This window comes from Terrapene carolina, unplaced genomic scaffold (assembly GCF_002925995.2).
Source record: "Terrapene carolina triunguis isolate 2854851 unplaced genomic scaffold, T_m_triunguis-2.0 Scaffold85, whole genome shotgun sequence".
Taxonomy (NCBI): Eukaryota; Metazoa; Chordata; order Testudines; family Emydidae; genus Terrapene; species Terrapene triunguis.
In genome coordinates this window covers 59,396,930-59,416,467 of record NW_020664436.1, presented here as the reverse complement: position 1 = coordinate 59,416,467, position 19,538 = coordinate 59,396,930, and the positions used below count along the sequence as shown (strand labels likewise).

General features: G+C 40.1%; 1 protein-coding gene across 1 annotated transcript in view; it reads right to left on the bottom strand.

Moving 5' to 3' along the window:
- Positions 1 to 1,714: 1,714 nt before the first annotated feature.
- Positions 1,715 to 19,538, bottom strand: part of TRDN (triadin) — a 291,579-nt gene continuing 273,755 nt past the window's right edge. The window contains exons 47-49 of the mRNA XM_029911016.1: positions 19,484 to 19,513; positions 5,644 to 5,682; positions 1,715 to 4,399 (exon numbers count right to left, since the gene is read on the bottom strand). Coding sequence (XP_029766876.1) covers positions 4,254 to 4,399; positions 5,644 to 5,682; positions 19,484 to 19,513 — 215 coding nt within the window. The 3' untranslated portion in view covers positions 1,715 to 4,253. The remainder of the gene's footprint in view (positions 4,400 to 5,643; positions 5,683 to 19,483; positions 19,514 to 19,538) is intronic.

The following is a 19,538-nucleotide window of genomic DNA, read 5'->3' as shown; positions in this document are numbered from 1 at the left end:
CCCACCCTGCCCGTCAGGTCACAACTAAAAAGTAAGAGGGTATTCCTGGCTCTGGTGTCTAGGTAATTGATTAACATCATACTCTTTGCTCGACAATAACATTTTTTTGTGCCACCATCTGACCAAGTTGAGTTTCTCAGACGAAAAGGCCAGCCTACATGGTGATATTTTTGGACAAAAATACTTCATTAGCAATAGGGTAAACTAACCCCAGTGGAACTTGCATGGCCCCCACCAAAGCAATTGTTCATTCCAGGTCCTAATGAGGCAAGAGGTCAGTGGCAGTGAGAGAATCCTGCTCAGCAGGAAGGGGTGATGACCTATGGCAGACCTCCCCCCAAAAAGCAAAATCTCATGCCTGAGAAAGGGGTGCCCAAAGGTAATCCCATCATTTTGCAACTTCTAGTTTCAGGTCTGGTGGAGGAGACAGAAAGGCTGAGTGCAGCCCTAGTTGGGATAAGGGTACCTGTGCAAGTGAGCATAGGGGATCACCAATGGTACAGGCTGCACAGAGCCCACCACTTGGAGTATAGCTAGCCTGTAATTATGGCCAGTGGCACAAGCTGAGCTTTCAAACTCCAGGATATATGGCTCTGCCAATAAGACGGACTTGCCTGCTCAGTCCTGAACTGAACATTCAGATAAACCAGTTCTTGAAGAGCAGACAACAAGCTTTAAGTATTGGTGATTATCTAGTTTTGAGCTGTCAATAGGGACTCAATCTGCTGGATGGAGACAAAGACTCATAGACCCTGGAGAGGACTAGTGTATAACCATGAACACCACCTGTATCTAATCTGTTCTTCTGCAGAGGTGCCTGCTTTAAAAGTTCTCTAAACCAGTTTGAAAGTGGACTAATTTTTGTGGCCTGTTTGTTGAGGATAATAACCACGCCTGAGGAGCAGGAGACTCAGACCAGCAGCCCACTCTGTATGGAGCTCTCACAGAGATCGCTCATGGCCTGATTTCAGAAATGCTGTGCACCAACAGCTCCAACTAACCTCAGCAGGCGCTCTGGGGACTGAGATCTCTCAAAATAAAGGTCTAATCTTATCGACAAGAAAAAGAGAGTAGCAGAAAATATATATTATATCTGGTCAATAACAATATTGACAAGCTAGAAAATAATAGACAAAATCCTCCTCAGTGGAAGCTTCTACCTAGTCAATTGGATTGCTGCATTGATACAGTTCCCTTCATAAGGGCAGATGTCACAAAGTTTTGTTATCCTTGTCTCTCTCTCTCTCTCTCTCTCTCTCTCTCTCTCTGTGTCTGCTGGTAAGAGGTCATACTGCCGATTGTGTGGACTACTGACTAGTCACTGGAAAGAACATGTGGTTTAATATGTTTTATATAAACATTTTAATAATACTTTTAATTTATTTGTATGATTCTTATGTAGACCTAGGATTCTAGGAGTGATGTATGGTAGAATGGATTCATCTTGCTATGCCTTGTGATGCTGATTTAGCTGGTGTTGGTCCTGCTTTGAGCAGGGGCTTGGACTAGATGACCTCCTGAGGTCGCTTCCAACTCTAATCTTCTATGATTCTAAAAGGAAAATCCCCCTCAAGCACATCCCCCATGCAGAAAGATACTCTCTCCTGAATTCAGAAGGCTTGTGTGTACCCATAACATGGGTGAACCAAGTTACCTTTACAAATCACTTTTCCCCATTCTTGGATTCATAAAAAAACATCCAATAGCTAGAGGCAGATATGTTTTATTTTCCAAAACTGATGAGAATAAGCATACATTTTAATAACATTTCAGTCTGATTTAAGTAAAGCCATGCAATTCAAGTAATGCATTGTTAAGGTTTCAGATAAATTCAGTTTATGAAGGCCCAAGGAAAAGGACTGCCATTTTGACCGAGGAGTGTCCAGTAGTTTTCATATCAGTGGCCAAGATTAGGAAGTGACTGTCTATAGTCAGATTTACATCACTTGTCCATTGAAGCAAAGATCAAATGTTTTACTTCTTCAGAGCCAATCTGATATCTAATTGAAATGCTAGAGGAACGGGCTCTTAAAAAACATTCTTGTCCTTTCCCAAATCAAATTGCAATGGGAGAAACAGCCAAGTCATCATGAACAAAAAGAGAAATTAAGTGTCAAAAAAAGCTAAAAAACCACAACAGCTTGTGAATATATAAAAAATTAAATGTCGTGCTGATCATTTGAATTGGATAACGCTATGAATTAAATGAGCTGACCTTCTGAAAGTTATAATCCCTTCATTAAGACAGCCTTAGTAGGAAAATCATAGGACAGCAACCTGTGTAACGACACACTGAAATACACACAATTTGTGTTGAGCCACAAAAGACACATTGAGGGGATGGGGACCCCTATGGGGGAGGGGGAAGTCCTGCTGAAAAACCCCCGGGAGTTCCAGGTTTACAGCTCTGGTTACTGCAGAGTCAGAGCACTCTACAACCACATCCCCAATGTGTCCCCTTCCTGATTGGGAAGAACAAGCCCTAGACACAAGATGGTAATTGCATTTCTAAATGGCTGTCAAGGCCATCTAGTGGGATGGTAGATTTTGAGAGGCAGGTACATGCATAACACAGAGTGTGCTAAGACCAAGAACTCATTTCATATAGGCCACTGAACATCAATCAGAAAGTAACAACTTTCAGCCATTACCAATCTGACCCAGTGACCTAGAGGTAAAAAACTCCACATCCCATTATAAATTGCCTGAGTCCTTCTGGGACATAGTTATCTGAAACCTATGTAAGTCAATCTTCCTATCAAGATAAGCATCAGTGTTATGGTGATGTTATCTTGAGCTATACTAAAAAAAAAAAAGCTATATATGATTTACAGGTGTGAGCAGATTTATTTCATGAATTATCATGTTAAAATTCATGGTATTTCAAATGGTAACTATGAAACTGGGATCACAGCTGTGTGGTTCACAGGTTAAATTCATAAATATAGTAAGGAAGAAAAATAGCAGCTTGCAAAAATGCATTATTATTTACATTGCTAGACATGTACAGACAATCACAACACTGATTTACAATCAGACACCTTCACATAGGTCAAGTACCAGCGCATCCCTTTTCTTTAACATAGCTAATCCACACTATCTGAAGAAATAAACAAGATGGTTGAGGACTGGCATGTTTACCTGCTGCACCCATCCTAAAAGTAACTGACAATACAGTGCACTTTGACAGAGGCCCAGCTAATAGCTTATGAGGCCTTCCATCTTATCTAGCAAAATTAACTATCAAGATTTCTTGCACATACCCTGTTTTTGCTGATTGCTCCAAGATTGTATCATGTTGGCATTTTTACTTGAAAATTTGGTTTTGTTTCACAAGTAGTGTCCGATGATATAGCTTCCTGTCTGACTTTTTCTAACAAATGATTGGCCAGCATGATCTATCTGCAGTCTGTGTTGTCTTGATATTGACTTTGTCCAAGAAGAGACAGAGGAAGTAAAAGAATTTCCTTCCCACTCATGAGATCTTCACAGTATACCTCCTTGCTTCACCTCTCTTTTGGCAGGCCCCCCTTGGCTCACTTCCCCAGATCTCAAAATGAAAGGGAAAATGAGGTGTTATGATTTTACATATACTTAAGGGGCAAATATAGCAAGATTTTATTGCTTGCCTTCAACTTAAATGTAAATACTCATCATTAACTGTTTGGATAGTGAACCTTTCTATAGCATACTGAGCAGCTTAAAGGTAAGATGTGAGCTTCATTCTAAACTGGTCAATTATACATAAAAATAGCACCAGTCATGGAGCACATTTTCAGATTTACTGAGGTTTTTTCCATATCAGAGATCTGATTGAACATTGACAGGATATGATTTAGGATTCCAGGTAATCTTGCAAAATAATCTTATTGAAATAATCCTTGCATTTATATTTTTTGCTCTTTAAAAATTACTACATGGAAAATAGACGTACTTGAATTCAGAACAGGTAGGGGGAAAATAAGAAGAGCAGAAGAGGCAGGAAAATGCACATGCACAAACAAACTGCACAATCTGACAAACACTATTTCAACACCACAGCCTTTCCTCAAGAACAATATTAGTATTGTTTGGATGAACAGTGTTCATCCACCACCTCTTTTCCCTCAGCACCAGACAGTAAAAAACGTTTCCAGGTGCATGAGATCTACTGGATCACATTTCTACAGTAACAAGTACCACTGTAGTTACTGTGGACCTCAGTAGAAGGGATAAAGTGCCAAGTCTCAAAAATACACAGATAATATGTCTCTCTACTGTCCTGGTGTCTTTGACTTCCGCCCTGAAGTCTTTGAATGACCAGGTCTCTTTTCATGGCTGGGAGCTGGAGTAATGGGGAATTGTAATCCATATCCATTGTATCCATCTAGGAAGACACATTGGAAGAAGCGGACTGGAGCTAGGGAAACACAGAAGACAAACAATTTGTTAATATGTACAGTTTCCAGATGGTGAGCCTGACTCACCACTGTATTACTCCAGTTTAATTCTCGTGTAACTCCATTAACTTTAACTGTGTTAACGGTGGCATAAAATTGGAGTAACATGGTAAGAAACTAGACTCTAAGTCATCAAGAGGAAAAGCTGAATGGGATTTTTAGCTAAAGTCAATATGTTCTGAACACTCTGAGACCTTTATAGCATAACTGAGAGTGGTCCATATTATATTCAACATTCCCACATAAATCTATTATTTCCCTTAGATATACTCTGTCTAGCTGTCCTAATATTTGTTCCCTGGAATGGCTTCACTGTATGTGTTTAAAGGCCCTTCAACCCAAGCATCCATTTCATGACTCTGTATTTCAATGACCCATTCTGAATGCTCTGAAGAATTCTATCAACTGTTCATGGTTGGAGATACGCAAATAATTGTTCCAAATGACCAGTCCTATCATTCCTTCAGAACTTTAGCATCATACATGGAAGTATCTTTTTCCCAGGGTTTTAATATGTAGGGAATTTTTGCTACCTTTGTGCCACTTGAAACTCAGCCTTTTATAGTCATACTTTTTTTCCATTACCCTCTCAGCTCTTTTAAAGGATCAGAAGAATATGGTCTTTCAGCTCAAAGTCAAAAGATAAAATGCCTAATTTGTCAGGAAGGTTGCATTTTGTAACTGCATTTGAATGTTAATTACACTCTGGAATTAAAGTTTTTCATGGAATGACTATTACATGTTTGGGGACATAAAAGGAGAAATGCTGGCACTAGATAGAAATTAGTTCTCATGCAATTGGTTTTCTGATGCCTATATCTTATTCTTTCCTGTTCATTCAATATAAGAAAGTTTAGCTCTTCAGTCTAACATGAAACAGACTGCAGGGCTTCCCGGTAATAGAAACTCAGATGCAAGGTCTGTTTATTGACTGCCAAATCCCATCAAATGGAGGAGCACTGCACGGTTTGTCACAAATGCCAGTGTATTCACTCGAGCAATTTTTCCCTCTCTGGTCTTTTTGCCTGATGCACAGGAAGGTTAGTTCTTTGTCCAGCTCAATATCACACTTCATAACTGTGCTAGATACATTTGATGCTTCTGAAAATGACTAGATGGCCTATCTAACAAAATATCCAGTTGACGCTGATTGTTATAAAAGAAAAATAATTTACAGCAAGGAAGTCACCAATTACAAACTCACCTTTGTCTTTTTTAATGGCAATTATTTCTGCATATTCTTCTAATGGATATAAAAATAAGAAAGTAAGTCAATAGCTGGTTCTTTTTGTTTTACAAGCAGGCAACAAGGGTGGCATGCACTTGCTAGTTGCAAATAAATATTATATTTAAAGATATTTAAAGGGACAAAGTACCCAACATGCTATAAATACTGGAATTTTAACTCTCTTACATTGTGCATGTTTCCAGGTGCAAGCCTGGTCTATCCCAGGGGTGGCCAAACAGTGGTTCGTGAGTCGAATGCGGCTCTTTTACAGGTAAACAGTTAAAGTGCAGCTCAGAGTCTCTCATGCTCCCCGCCCCATTCTCCATCTACCCCACTTGGTGGGTAGCTCAGGACTTCTGCCTTGCAGCAGGGTGGTGGGGTAGGGGCTTCTGCCAGCAGGAAAGGGGTCTCAGGGCTTCCGCAGGCGTGGGACTGAAGCCCTGAGCTCCAGCAGGTGCCTCTCACGGGGCAGAAGCCCCAGACCCCACCAGGCGTGCCCCGGCTCTCGAACTTCTGAATATTGTCCTACGTGGCTCAGAGGGTCAGGACGTTTGGCCACCCCGGTCTATGATAAGAGTCATTTTAAACAAAGCTCTTGTAGGAGCAGAGAAAATACGACAGAATTTTCTGGTAAAATTATACTAAACCTGATCATTCTACAATCATCAGCTCTTCTGATTTATGTCATTTCACTTAAAAGTCTGATTTACAAGCTACTGTTAGTAGCCACAAAATTATTGGGGAGTGGGGGGGACATTTAGATAATTTGGCCTTTAGGAAGAGGTTATATAGGGTGTGCCTTGGTGCTAAACATGGAAAGTAGCAGCTGAAAAAAAAAGTGGTAAAAATCTCAAATTGCTTGGAAGAACTGTCACATATTTAGAATCATTCTGAATCAAATAGTATCATACAGCATGACAATGGCCTAGATTCTGTTATTCCTGAGTTCCTTGTTAAGTTGGTTTCTTCTGTTTAGTTAGCATGTTTATGCTACTCAACTTCAAAATGTTGTGTATTTTGACCAGAGGTCAGGTGATCTGTTATTTATTGTGCTTAAAAAGCTTCAACAAATTTTAGTCTAGTTAAGGAACACATTGCATATAAAGGACCAGTTCTTGTTCCTCTAAGTCAGGTATGGCTAGAGTGCCCTCCTCCCTAGCTGTGCAGAAGATTAGGTGGGTTAAGATCCTTCTTCTGTGACTGTAAAAAGCATACCCAGATTGTGCCTCTGCATGTGGAAGGGATAGCAGAAGTTTCTATGCCTGACACTCCCTTCACAAGAAAATGGTTGGAGCCAGGGCTCCCTTTCTTTCTCCACATGCCAGACAGACAGCAGAAGTGGCTAGCTATAATAGGAGGAGGAGCATGCTGCAACCTGTGAAGTGCTACTGCAGACTACCCTCTTCCCCACTAGTATGAGAGGTTCTCTGGAGGAATTGTGCTTCTGAGTGGCTGGCACAATGCTTTGTGGGGCTTCCCCTTGAGCAGCACACTGCCTCTTGCTCAGAGGGTAAAGTCAGCAGGAGTAAATTAAGCAGATTTGACCCCTAGAAGAAAATACATACATTCCGGTGCAAATACAGTAAGCCGTTTCACACCTTAAAGGAGACTTAGTAGATATTTTTATCAGTGTACATGGTTTAATAAACCAGGAAGCTATACAACTAAATTAATATACTGCAATATGAGGATATTTCCATTGGAACTTCCAGAGGAACTTTTTTCCCCTCCAACATGCCTTTCTGGGGCTGGCCCTTTAAACTTGACCAAGCCAATCAGCAGCAGCCCTAAAGTAGTCATTTTGCAAATGACTGCTATCTCTCTTCCTCTCCCTCCTTGCTGGTAAGTATCTGGAATGACTTCTGTTTTGTTTTCCTTTTTCCATTGCTGAGAAAATGGCAAATTCTCTCGGTTTTCAATCAATGAAAAATTGAGTTATCTGCCTTTGCACACAGCGCCATCTTTCATATTTGTTAGGCAAGCAAAGCAAGCGTGGATAAGCTTTAAGGCTCAGATTCTCAAAGGTATTTAGGTGCTTAATCCTCACTGAATTCAGCTGGAGTTAGGCCCCTAAATACCTTTAAGGATCTGGGCCTTATAGTAGGAACAGTACTCCTGAAAACAGGATGGGGGGGGGGAAGTGGTTTTCAGAATTATCCTTTTTGCTGGGTGTATTGTTTTACTGTTTCTTTTTTTTTCTAGACAATATTATAAGCTACAGAATATGTATTACCTATTATACTAGAAATGAGATCATGGCAACATTCTACATTTGTGTCAGGTGTTGCTGTATCCATGATATTGCTACTAACTCCTAATATCCTGGTGTGCTCTGCTCACAGGAGCAGCACATCCGTTTTCCATTTCTATGTTAGTATTCGTACTCCAGTACATGAGCCTGGGTGCTCCATCCACATGTGATATTGTGTTCCTGACCCTCCATGTTAGCTTTTGATTTTTTATTGGTAGTCAGAAATAACTAAAACTAAACCTACCATTAAGAAAACAAAAGCAATCAACACCGTAACAAATTAAATGAATACATGGAGGCTAGGATCACAGAGAGACTTAGGTGTCTAACTGCCACTTTAGACACCTAAATGCCAAATCAGACCGCTGTGTTTACCAAGAGATCTAGATTGCTCTGTATCAGAGAACCTACCCTCTTCATTATTTACCATTCCCCCGATTTTTGTGTAATCTACAAACTTTACCAGTGGGGAATTTATGTTTTCTAGATTCCCTAGGCACCTTTGTTTCCACCTCCAGGCATGTGCACTGCTGCCTTCAGAAGAAGACCTCTACGTAAGATCAAAAGCTTGTCTCTCTCACCAACACAAGTTATATATAAATGATATTACTTCATCCAACTGTCTCTCTAATGTCCTGGGACTAACACAGTTACAACAACACTGCATACTAGATATAAGGTCTCAGTTCTGGATCCTCAAAAGTATCTAGGCTCCTAATTCCCATTGGACCAATGGGCATTAGGGGCCTAAATACCTTTAAGGATCTGGGCCATCATGCTAATCCATTGTAATTTTAAAGAACATCAATTTAACTCTATACTTTTATCCTTCTGGGACATACTAAATTTGCAAAATAAAAGATGCCTAGTGTAGCGGGGTGATCACCCCGCTCCGGTCCTGGAAGGCTAAAAGCAGCCCTGGAGAGGGCTGCAGCTCTGAAAGCTGGGCTGATTGGGAAAGCAGACACAGCTGTAGCTGGCTTAATAAGGGCCCAGTTGGACCTTATAAGAGGGCAGTGGGCCAGGAGCTGGCAGAGACTCTCTCTAGCTTTGAGAGGGAGGGACCTGGCTGCAGGGAGCTGAGAGAAGGTACCTGGACTGAAGCAGGGCTGGGGGAAGGCCAAGGGAGCTGGGGAGCTCCGGCCTGGAAACCCCCCAGGCTGCGGCCTAGTGGAAGGTCAATTAGGTACTAGGGTTGCAGGGGGCAGCCCATGGGTAGGCAGAGGCAGCAGGTCCAAACCCCCCTTGCCTATGATGAGTGACTGTTACACTGCAGTCTGCCCTAGTGAGCGAGGGCTAGATGGTGACTGGCAGCAGCCTACAACTGAGGCAAGGCGGGGATAGAGGGTTGGGGGGTTCCCCTGGATGGGGAGACCCTGAGACTGTGGGGGTATTGCCAGGGGGCAGCACCCCAAAGACAAGGGGCACTGGGTCCTGGAAGGGACATGGGGGCCAGCGGCAGCAGGACACCGGCCTGCAGAGGGCGCTCCAGAGGCTGGACGAGCTAATTCCCTGAGACGACCAGCAGGAGGCGCTGCAGGGTCTCGCACCGTCACACCTAGATAATACTTAGTCCTGCCATGAGTGCACGGGACAGGACTAGATGACCTCTAGAGGTGCCTTCCAGTCCTATGATTCCATGAACTTTAATTCTACAGCTCTACCATTGAAGTCCTTACTCAGGTAAGGAATGAGAGCTTTGTCTGTGTAAAGACTACAGGAGAGGTGCTGTGTAATTACAGTGGAATAAAACAACCTGATTTTTTCTTCATGGTCTATTCAGTTTTCGGTTGATTCAGGAAGAAAAGACAAGCATCCCTAATCCTAAACTGAAGAAATGTTTGTTGCTTTGATACAAAGACTAGACCTCTCGAGGTCCCTTCCAGTCCCGTTTCTTTACAAATAAGAGCACTGCGTGAGAATGAGAAGCAGGTCATGTAGGAGATATATTCTATTAAAGAGAAGTAGCTTTGTTCAGAGGAAATGGTGGTAGGCTTGTCAGAAAAAAAAATTAGACTGTGTGACGGAAACAATCATTAGTAGTTTTTGTTACTAGAGCCTTGACATTTGAACCAAATGATTTCATTAAGTGGTTTCCCTAATAACATTAAACAATTCAACAAAGCACAAATGCATGGCATTATAGAAATCATAGCATTAGAAGCAACTAATTAGTAAGCAATTAGGAATATGAGGGAAGAAGAGACAATTTCACTGGTTTCTTACTGATCATTTTCCATTTATTATGAATGCAAATACTGTATTTTGATTAAACAATCAAAACTGAAACATGCAGAGAAAATAATTACGGCATGTTCAAATTAATGGTTCTTCTAAGGTACTGATTTGGCTACCCAGTGGGGGAGGGTGGGGGGAGATTTGCCTCCGTTTTGCTACTTTGCCTATTTGGGCTCTCTCTAACACCTCAATGAAAATATACGACAGGCTGATCACAGAAAACATTGTAGGAGGTGGATACCTAAAGTGGTCAGGAATCCTCTTTGAACAGCATGAACTTCACCACCTGCTTTCTCATATATCTGCCAAAGTGTGTACACGTGCATATTAACCGTAAAGGATAGCTTTATAACTGTCAATTAAATTTGATCTTGAATGCCAAAAGCTAAATGTTAAGGGCTCCTGCAGTAGCAGAAATGTTGTTCCCTTTAAATCAGCATACGGTGGATATTTAGACACTGGCTTCTCAATTTAACAAAATGGAATTTTTTAAATAACATTTGACATATGAGTTCACCATTTTCTTCAATAACAAGAGCGCTCTTCTTAGAGCATTCACCCCCTTAGTTCTTATTGCTCAATGATACCATAAAAAACAATCTCAGTCTGGCCTCCAGGAAACAACCAACATGCTTTAATGGGGGTGGGGGAACATCACACACATCAGCAGGAAAGGTCAGAAGCTTTCCAAATCAGTTCATGCATCCACTCTAAAATGACATTTTTCATCACTATAATGTTGTATCAGAGACAGCAGCAGAAAAACTATCCCTCATGAGGATATTTCTTCCACATCTCATTTTCTGTCTTGGCTACACAATAAAAGAAAATGCAGGCTGTACCTGAATGCACATCCTGAAAATAAACTGATGCCTTGTAACAGACTGCATGACAATTAATGCTGGAACTTTCCCTATATGCTCTCTCTCTTGGCAAACACTGTACTATAGTTCACATATCCCATTTAGTAGATGCACTATAAAGATAGATTAAATAATTTAATCAAAAACTGCTATTAAAATTGGTATTTGGGCTGGCCTAGTGATCGAATAGGAGCAATGTTATCACATGGAGTATGAGAGCTCACATCATATGTTCATGTTCAGTGACTCTCTCCTCCAAACCGCATGGGCTGAAGCACCGCAGAAGCAGTACATTCTCTTCTGAGGGGGGGAAGCAACTTGTGTCAGTGTTTGGTACCCACTCTGGTCAATTCCAAGACAACAATAATGGTCTGTGGAGGGAACTAGAGTCTAAGACCCTCTACTCAAGGGAATTTCACTGTGACATGAGAATTTGAAGGTAGCAACGGAAGAAAAATGGAATGGAACCAAGACGACAACTACAAGCCTTATTCATCAATATAGGAGGTGAGCGATGAGCAGGTGGGTGGGACCCATAAAATTACCATTCACTGAAGCTCTCTCAAATCTTCCCAGAACCTCACTATCAGGTGCAGTGTTTTTATGCCTATGACTCCAAGAGCCAATTACCAAGTCCCACAATTCTGAGCTAGCTCTCTGTTGCATAATTCTGTTGGACCACATGTAACATAGCAGCATACAGATTGTATTTTAGCTTTCACATCTTGTGTTCTTTTTCAATTTAGCAATTTACAGCTATGAAGACCAGGCAACTCTCTGGAGAGCACCATACAGAGAAAATCCACACCCAAAATAAAAATGATAAATAGAAGAGTGAGACAAAGTGGGTGAGGTTATATATTTTATTGGACCAACTTCTGCGGGTGAAAGAGTTTTTAACTTATACAGACACCTGAAGAAGATATGTGTAAACTGAAAACTTTCACCCACAGAAGTTGGTCCAATAAAAGACATTACCTCACCCACCTTGTCCCTCTAATATCCTGGGATCCATGTGGCTACATCAACACTGAAAATAAAACAAAATTGTAGGCTAGAAAAGTGTCTAATGGAATACATGGCAAAAGTACAGCACTGTCCTTCAAGCTATACAAGAAAAGGAAGGAAAGTCTCAAAGCAGGTCACATTTGGAATCTTTACACATGTGAGGTTTATGCAATAGGGTTTGATTCGCATATGTAAAAAAACACCCTGAATGCTTGCCCTATAAATGTTGAGGCTTATAACTATATAAATCTCGAGGCTGGCAACAAACACTGTTCAAAGTCACCACTGAAAGAAGGAAGTAATATGAGCATTTTGCAAAAAAATAATCATGGTGGAGACAACCATTTCAATAAAGTCTTCTCAAATATCATGTTCTGGTAGCAAAAGACACAAGTTTTAGCATTCTTAAGAATTTAAAAGGTTTGCAGTCCTAGCTCACCTCATATAGTTTCTAGACTAGCTGAAGAAATAAACTTTGGAGTTTGAGTAAGGTTGGGACAACAAAATACTAGCAGTACAGTTATCAATAAAGTACACCTGGGCCAGGAATTTAAAGGGGACGACCACTTTTTTAATCTCCAAAAAATGTAAAGCAGATCAATCAGCAAAGCCGGAAGGCAGATTTACCAGCGCATACACATACACTCATATACATGTAACTCCCAGTAATACTGTACTTGAGTTTACAAGAAACAAGTGCTTCAAAAGGGGCTGTCAGTTTAATTAGGACAAAGGCAATGTTCTTTGCAAACAGCTGCTTTGTTTAAAGAGCAAAGGAGATGTTCAATGGGATATTAATTCTAACAGCACCGATGGCTGGAGACTGCAAAAATCAACTAATTACTCTTTACTAAAGCTGCACTGCAGCAAGTGCTAAGTGGACATCAAAGAAAGTGATATGAGAATCCAGCTCAGCCAATAAGATTACGAGCCAGATCCACCAATGAGATGTAGAAGTTCTGTGATGCACTGGCTGGAAGATTCTAGTTGTAAAGCTGCTTTAGCCAATCATGGTGGGATTACCTTGGTATTGTCCCAGTAGGAAAAAGCTCCTTCATCACCCCCTACTGCTGTTGGCATAGGTAGTGTAGCCACAAGAGAGGAGACAGACAGGATGCCCCTATACTGCATCAATCCACAGATGCAGTTTGGGCCCCATGGAGCCTTTAGTAGGTGCTGTAATTTAGAACAGCCCTCATGCTGCTCTAAATTGGTCCTCAGACCCAGCCTGGTACCTTGTGGCATGAGAATCAGGGAGCCTTAATGGAGGCTTACAGTCCCCTTTCCCCCTGGTTCCCACAGAGTTCACCATGTCCAGATAAAAAGAGGGCTAGGATCTGGCCCAAGATGTCTGTCTACAAATCACATCCACAAATTTGGTAATTAAAATCTAAATTCTACCACAGGTACCTCTAGTTGATTGAGGGAGCAAAACTGAAGGCTTGGTTTAAGAATGCTTTCATAATGTATTTATAACTATTGTAATTTAAAAATATATAACAGTTATTTATAATTAATACTGTATTATTATGAACTGTAGAAAGCCATTTAAACTGAGAGCAAATACATTTTTTACATCTGCAGATCTTATGTCACCACAGAGAGGGGAATCCCTAATTGATTAGCAGCCATAATGCTGAACATGACATGTAGTATCTAAAATGTTGTGCTGGGGACTAAAAAATTCTACAGCTTGCTAACTGGCTCTGGAACCATTTCATATGAAGGTTTAACTCAGAGGATGCATGTGTAGAGAAATGCACTGTATTTCATCCTACAATCTCTTATAATCAGCCAGACAGCTACCATGTGTGTGAATGAACCAAAAGTGCAACACTCCCCCCAAACTAATTAAACATTTCTTCCTGTTAGATAATAAACCATGCAAGACATAATAATGCAACACTTAACTGATGAAAATAGACACCTTTCAACAAAGCATACAAATTATCAGAGTACACAGTCTGAAACTGAGTGCTACAGTACGATTGCTAACATCAAACTTGCAAAAAGCTTCTTCAACAGTGGCAACACACTGCCATCAGACACGTTTCATTTGTGAAACCAAAGAATAAATTAGTTAACTCATTCATGGAATTATTTCCCCACAGAACAGAAGTAAATTTAGGTCCCAAACCAAAACCCTTGGAAGTCAGTGGGAGTTTTTCCATTAACTGTGGCAGTCTTGCAGTGCTGTTGATTTCATTAGTATTCGTTCCCCACAAGAAGAGCTATAGTGATTTGATAGCACAAGCTGTGCACTGATCATGTACTTTAGACATGTTGATGTGACAGGTCTCTGCAGACTGATTCCTAGGGCCAGCATGATCAGCTAATGTTTTATATTAACATCATCTTTTCTGAAAAGCTAAACTGAACGATTAAATATATTTTTTTTGCAACATGAAAATCAAACAGTAAATATCCCATCAAGGTGACAGTAATAGATATCAACTAAATGGAAGTTAATACCATATATATTGTTGACCAGTGTAAAACAAAACCCTACACTTTTAACTTTCTAATGCAGGTGAATTACTCCTCCCACAATAACACCACTTCTCTTTGAAGGTATAGGTAAGTTTAAGAAACAGTGCTGGAATTATGCCAAGGATAAGACCTGGTAGTTTCAAAAAGGAACTTCTTATAAGGAAAGAAGAGACTGAATTAAAATGCCCTCCTCACCCTCGGTTCTCACTGTAGAATTCTAGCAATAGGAATAGTGAGATAAGTACTGTGAAGTCTAATTTAAATAATTTAAAAATAGTCTGCACTACCTCCAATACCGTTTGTGGTCATTATTGGAACAGAGCTGGTCCCATTGACTTGGGTTGCATGGTGTAACTGAAATGGCTCCAATTGGTTCAACTTCCACTACTCAGAACTTTGGAAACATAAGATCGGTCCTGCTTCACTGGGTCTATGTAATTTTTTATGAATTTTTAGAGATACAAGATCTATGATAAGAAATTTTTCAGATTGTCATTCTGGCCTCCAAACAAGTTATGTTATTAGACGAGATGGAATAAAACACTGGAAGAGTTACATTTCAGAGATGGCAGAGGGATTGTTCTCATGGACATTCACCTGAAGGAAAGATAAGTAATCTCTGGCATTAGTTTATGTGCCTAGAAATCTGTTGGAGGAGAACAACATTTTATACACAGTGTCTTTTCCAGCAGGTGCATCATAGCAATGTCACAATGCATGCATTCATACTTTTCTTCCCTTCTATTTAGCAATGTGATTTAAGAAGATTAATCAGCCAAACAAAGGGGTAAGAACTGACTGTGTAATAAAGAACATGAAGACACTTGTTATTGTTTGCTTTTGTAGCAGAAGCATTCAACTCTAGAGATATTTTTAAATAGTTACTTTGATTTTTATCTTCTGAGCTGCCACAAATTCTGCATATTTATTAAATACATACAGCCAATCAGTTTTGTTTCTGAGAAATGTTTTTGACCTAGTTATAGAGGGGGGAAATTAATTCACTGTCCAATAGGCATAAATAACACAACTATTCAAATTCTTTCTGCAAAGTTAGGCAAATCAGAATCTCATTACTGGATCTAAAACTGCATGTTAAATAAGTCTATTCAGGTTCTCTGTGCAGCATTAAATCTATGACTTGCATACAATGTTTAGTTATAAAACTGATCAGTTTATCCCTAGAGTTACAGTAAATGTGGAGAGACATTCATTTTTATATTTAACATTCTAAGTAATGCTTAGTATCACTACTAGTATGAATAAATCATTGAAAACAACCTTTGTCCCCGTCTCAACTTTACTTTTTTTCATGCTGTGCTATATGCTTGGAAAACCCTCTCCTTCCAAACGACCTCTCTTTCTCCTCCTTCAGATCTCTACCCATGGGCCTGATTTTCTATTGCATTCACTCTCATTCACTAGCATTTTATACCCATTTCACATTCATTTTGCAGTAGTGTAAATGACTATACAAGATTCAGGACTATGGATTATCAGGCCATATGCCTTTAACACAGGCTTCCATTGCTGATAAACTTCAACTGCCTGCTCCCCTCCTTATGATTTATCTTGAATTAAACACTGTGGAGCAGGGTCTAACCACGTGCTTTGTAAAGCACATTCGCAGCAGTGGTACTGTGTAGGTATTGCAAAATAATATGAATAAACTAATAATTAAAGGAAGTAACTAATATGTACTTTCATGACTGGAGGATTGAACAAGTAAGGTGTAAGAGCTATTACAGAATAGCAGACTCTGAGATCCTGTAGAGGAGTACAGTAAGTCTTCTGTTGACTCACCCTAGGCTATGCTAAAACCCTAGGTTAAAATTCCAAGTGGTCACTACTGAGTTGTGCTGACAGACTGGTTCAATTAACTCCAACCATGATATAAAGCAGGGTGGGAGAACCTTTTTGGGACAGAAGGAACTATGGAGCTAGGAGAGAGAAGATCCTTAAGAGAACTCTAGGAACAACCAAGCTGAGGGTGTGGTTGATGCTGTGTTATTGCTTTTGTTTTACTAGTAGATCAGAGTGAAAATTTTTAGCTGATTTTTTTGTTTGTTTTTGGCTGGAAAATGTTGATTAGGTTGATGGAAACATTTAGTGAATTTGTCAATTTCAGTGAATTGTTTTGGGTAAAATGAAAAAGGGAAAAAACCTTCAGAAATATCAGACTGAATCATTTGGACATTATCAGAATGAAATATTTCAATTGTTCTGGCTAGAGTCACAAGGGGATTCAGGAGCTATTCACAAGACAGAGGAAGATGAGGACTTTCTGCCTAGTAGCTCCATGGTAAGGACACTCACCTAGGATGTAGGAGACCCAGGTTTGAATACCTACCCTATATCAGGGACTTGAAGTCAGACTGCCCCTACCCCCGATGAATGCCATAACCACAAGACAATTGGCTATTCTATAGTGAGTCTCAATGAATCTCTCCTGTTGAGGCAAAATACTTGAATAGTCATTGGGCTTGAGGGAAAGAGTGGAAATAACTAATAGTTACGGCACACCCCTGGGAAGGGGAACACCTGTGTTTCATCTTGGCTTCAATTACTATTTAAAGATTTATGCAAAGTGTAAAAGCATTAGCACAAGAGTTTGAGAGAGCCCTACCTTAGAATAGCCAATAGCCTAGTGGTTAGAGCACTCACCTGAAAAATGGGAGATTTGGGTTCAAGACCCTGTTTCCAAAGGGGGGATTCAAACCTGGGCCTCATTGCAGTTGGAGCTAATTACACTATAACAGGGTTCAAAAAAGAACTAGATAAATTCATGGAGGATAGGTCCATCAATGGCTATTAGCCAGGATGGGCAGGGATAGTGTCCCTGGCCTCTGTTTGCCAGCAGCTGGGAATGGGCAACGGGATGGATCACTGGATTACTTGTTCTGTTCATTCCCTCTGGGGCACCTGGCATTGGCCACTGTCGGAGGACAGGATACTGGGCTAGATGGACCTTTGGTCTGACCTAGTATGGCCATTCTTATGTTCTTACACCAATCTGCCTGCACAACTCTGCAGTGACCACCCTGAAGTTTAACATAGGGGTTTAGCACAGTCTAGGGTGAGTCAACAGAAGAGCTCTGCATTTATATACTGGCTCACAGAGTATGTCTAGACTTCAACTGAAAACCTGTGACTGGCTGGCTGATTTGGGCTCGCATGGCTCAGGCTAAAGAGCTATTTAACTGTAGTGTAGATATTTGGGTTGGAGTGGGTTTTTAATTGCAGTGTAGACATACCCTTAGAGTCTGCTATTCCAGAATAGCTCTTAACCTGGGCATCTCATGGGGAGTGCCCTAAACGTTGGGCTATTTGGTATAATAAGGACTCCTCAGTTTTGTGAATCTACCCTTTCATTCCTCTTGCTTTTATTAAAAAAGGTCAAAATACCCAACACAAAACATTTCATTTCAGGTTGAACAAAGCATTTAGTTCATCCTGAAACAATTTTTTCCCAACTTTTTTCAGTTCACCAAAATGTCAAAAAGAACTCGTTTCAGTTCAAATCAAACCAGTCCTCCCCACCTCACCCCCTAGTTTTTTGGAACTGATTTTTGTTGTTGTTATTCACTGGCAGTTATTTGCACGGCTCTCATTACCAATAAAGCCAACCCCCCAGAAAGGGGGGTAGTTTGGACAAGAACTCAGTATACGTGTGCACTTGTAAAGGATCCAGCCCATTCACAAGGTCTACATAGTGTCCGCTGTATTTGTACTAAACTTCCACAGTCTTCACAGGGATTTACATGTTTCAAAAGGGTAGAACAAGTCCCATGTATTGAGATATTAAGTGTGTAGCTTATAATAGATTATGATGGTACTACAGAGACAGGCTATCAATTTCCTTATAATTAAACCAGGCATTGACCTTTTGTTTTTAATCTTTGGTATGTGTGTTCATTTTGAGTCTAATCCAAAACTCACTGAAGTGGGAGACTTCCTAGTGGCTTCAATGAGCTTTGAATGTGGCCCTAAATCTTTCATTTTATCTACATATCTCACAGAGATTGTTAGTTTCTCAAGATGGTTTCATAGAGGATAATCTCAGAAAAATGGAATTACTAACACAAAGTTACTGGTATTCACAGGTCAGATGAAGTACTAAATATTAAAACAGCCAAAGATTCAGTCAGATATGTTATATGGGTGGTACAGATCTTAAGTATAAAACCCATGACATACTCAGAGTATGAGCTCATTCCATTACTTTTTAGGAAATGGTGTGAACTCTCAAGGTCCAAGAAGTGAAAAATAATATTAGTGATTAAATGATGAATTTTGGTGAGAAAACAACTAGGGAATCTTTAATATACATTTTTTTGAGTTTATCATTTCTCTGTGAGTCTCAACTATACTGATAATATTCCTTTTCGTTATCCTCATTTCCTTTTTTTGAGGCGGTCTCGTTTTTTCTCCTCAATATTTTTGCTAACCTTCAATGAACTATAATCAAGTCGCAGTCAAGTTACCAAATTCAGACGTTTGACCCCAACAACTGATATTTTTAAATAAAAAAAGGGGTGGAGCTGTGAGAAGAAACTATTGCCAGGATACGAAATTCACCACAAATTTGCAATATATAAACAGTCTGACATACAATAGGTAAGAAAGAGAGTGGAAGATGTAACACTGAATTTTCAGTAGTTGAACTTTTACAGTTGAGAGCTATTTATCCTGGGGTTTGTGTCCCTCTCTCAGCTAGTTTAAGTTTTCTTTTATGGCAGTTACCTCTTCTCTGTTGTAGAAATGTACAATCTTAAATTTAATAAAGTATGTAACATCCCTCCCAATCCTCTAATGGTTTCAGGGGAGGAAAAAAGACTCATTCCTTGCCAGTGTGTCAGAATAAATAACTTTTGAAAAATCTTATCTGCTCCAGCATTAACAAGTGTATGTTACCTGAACATCAAAGACGGTCTCACAAATGGCTATAACACTAAATAGAACGTACTTGCTGTTTTTGCAGCTTTAGAAATCTTCTCTGTAAGGGAAAAATATATGACATG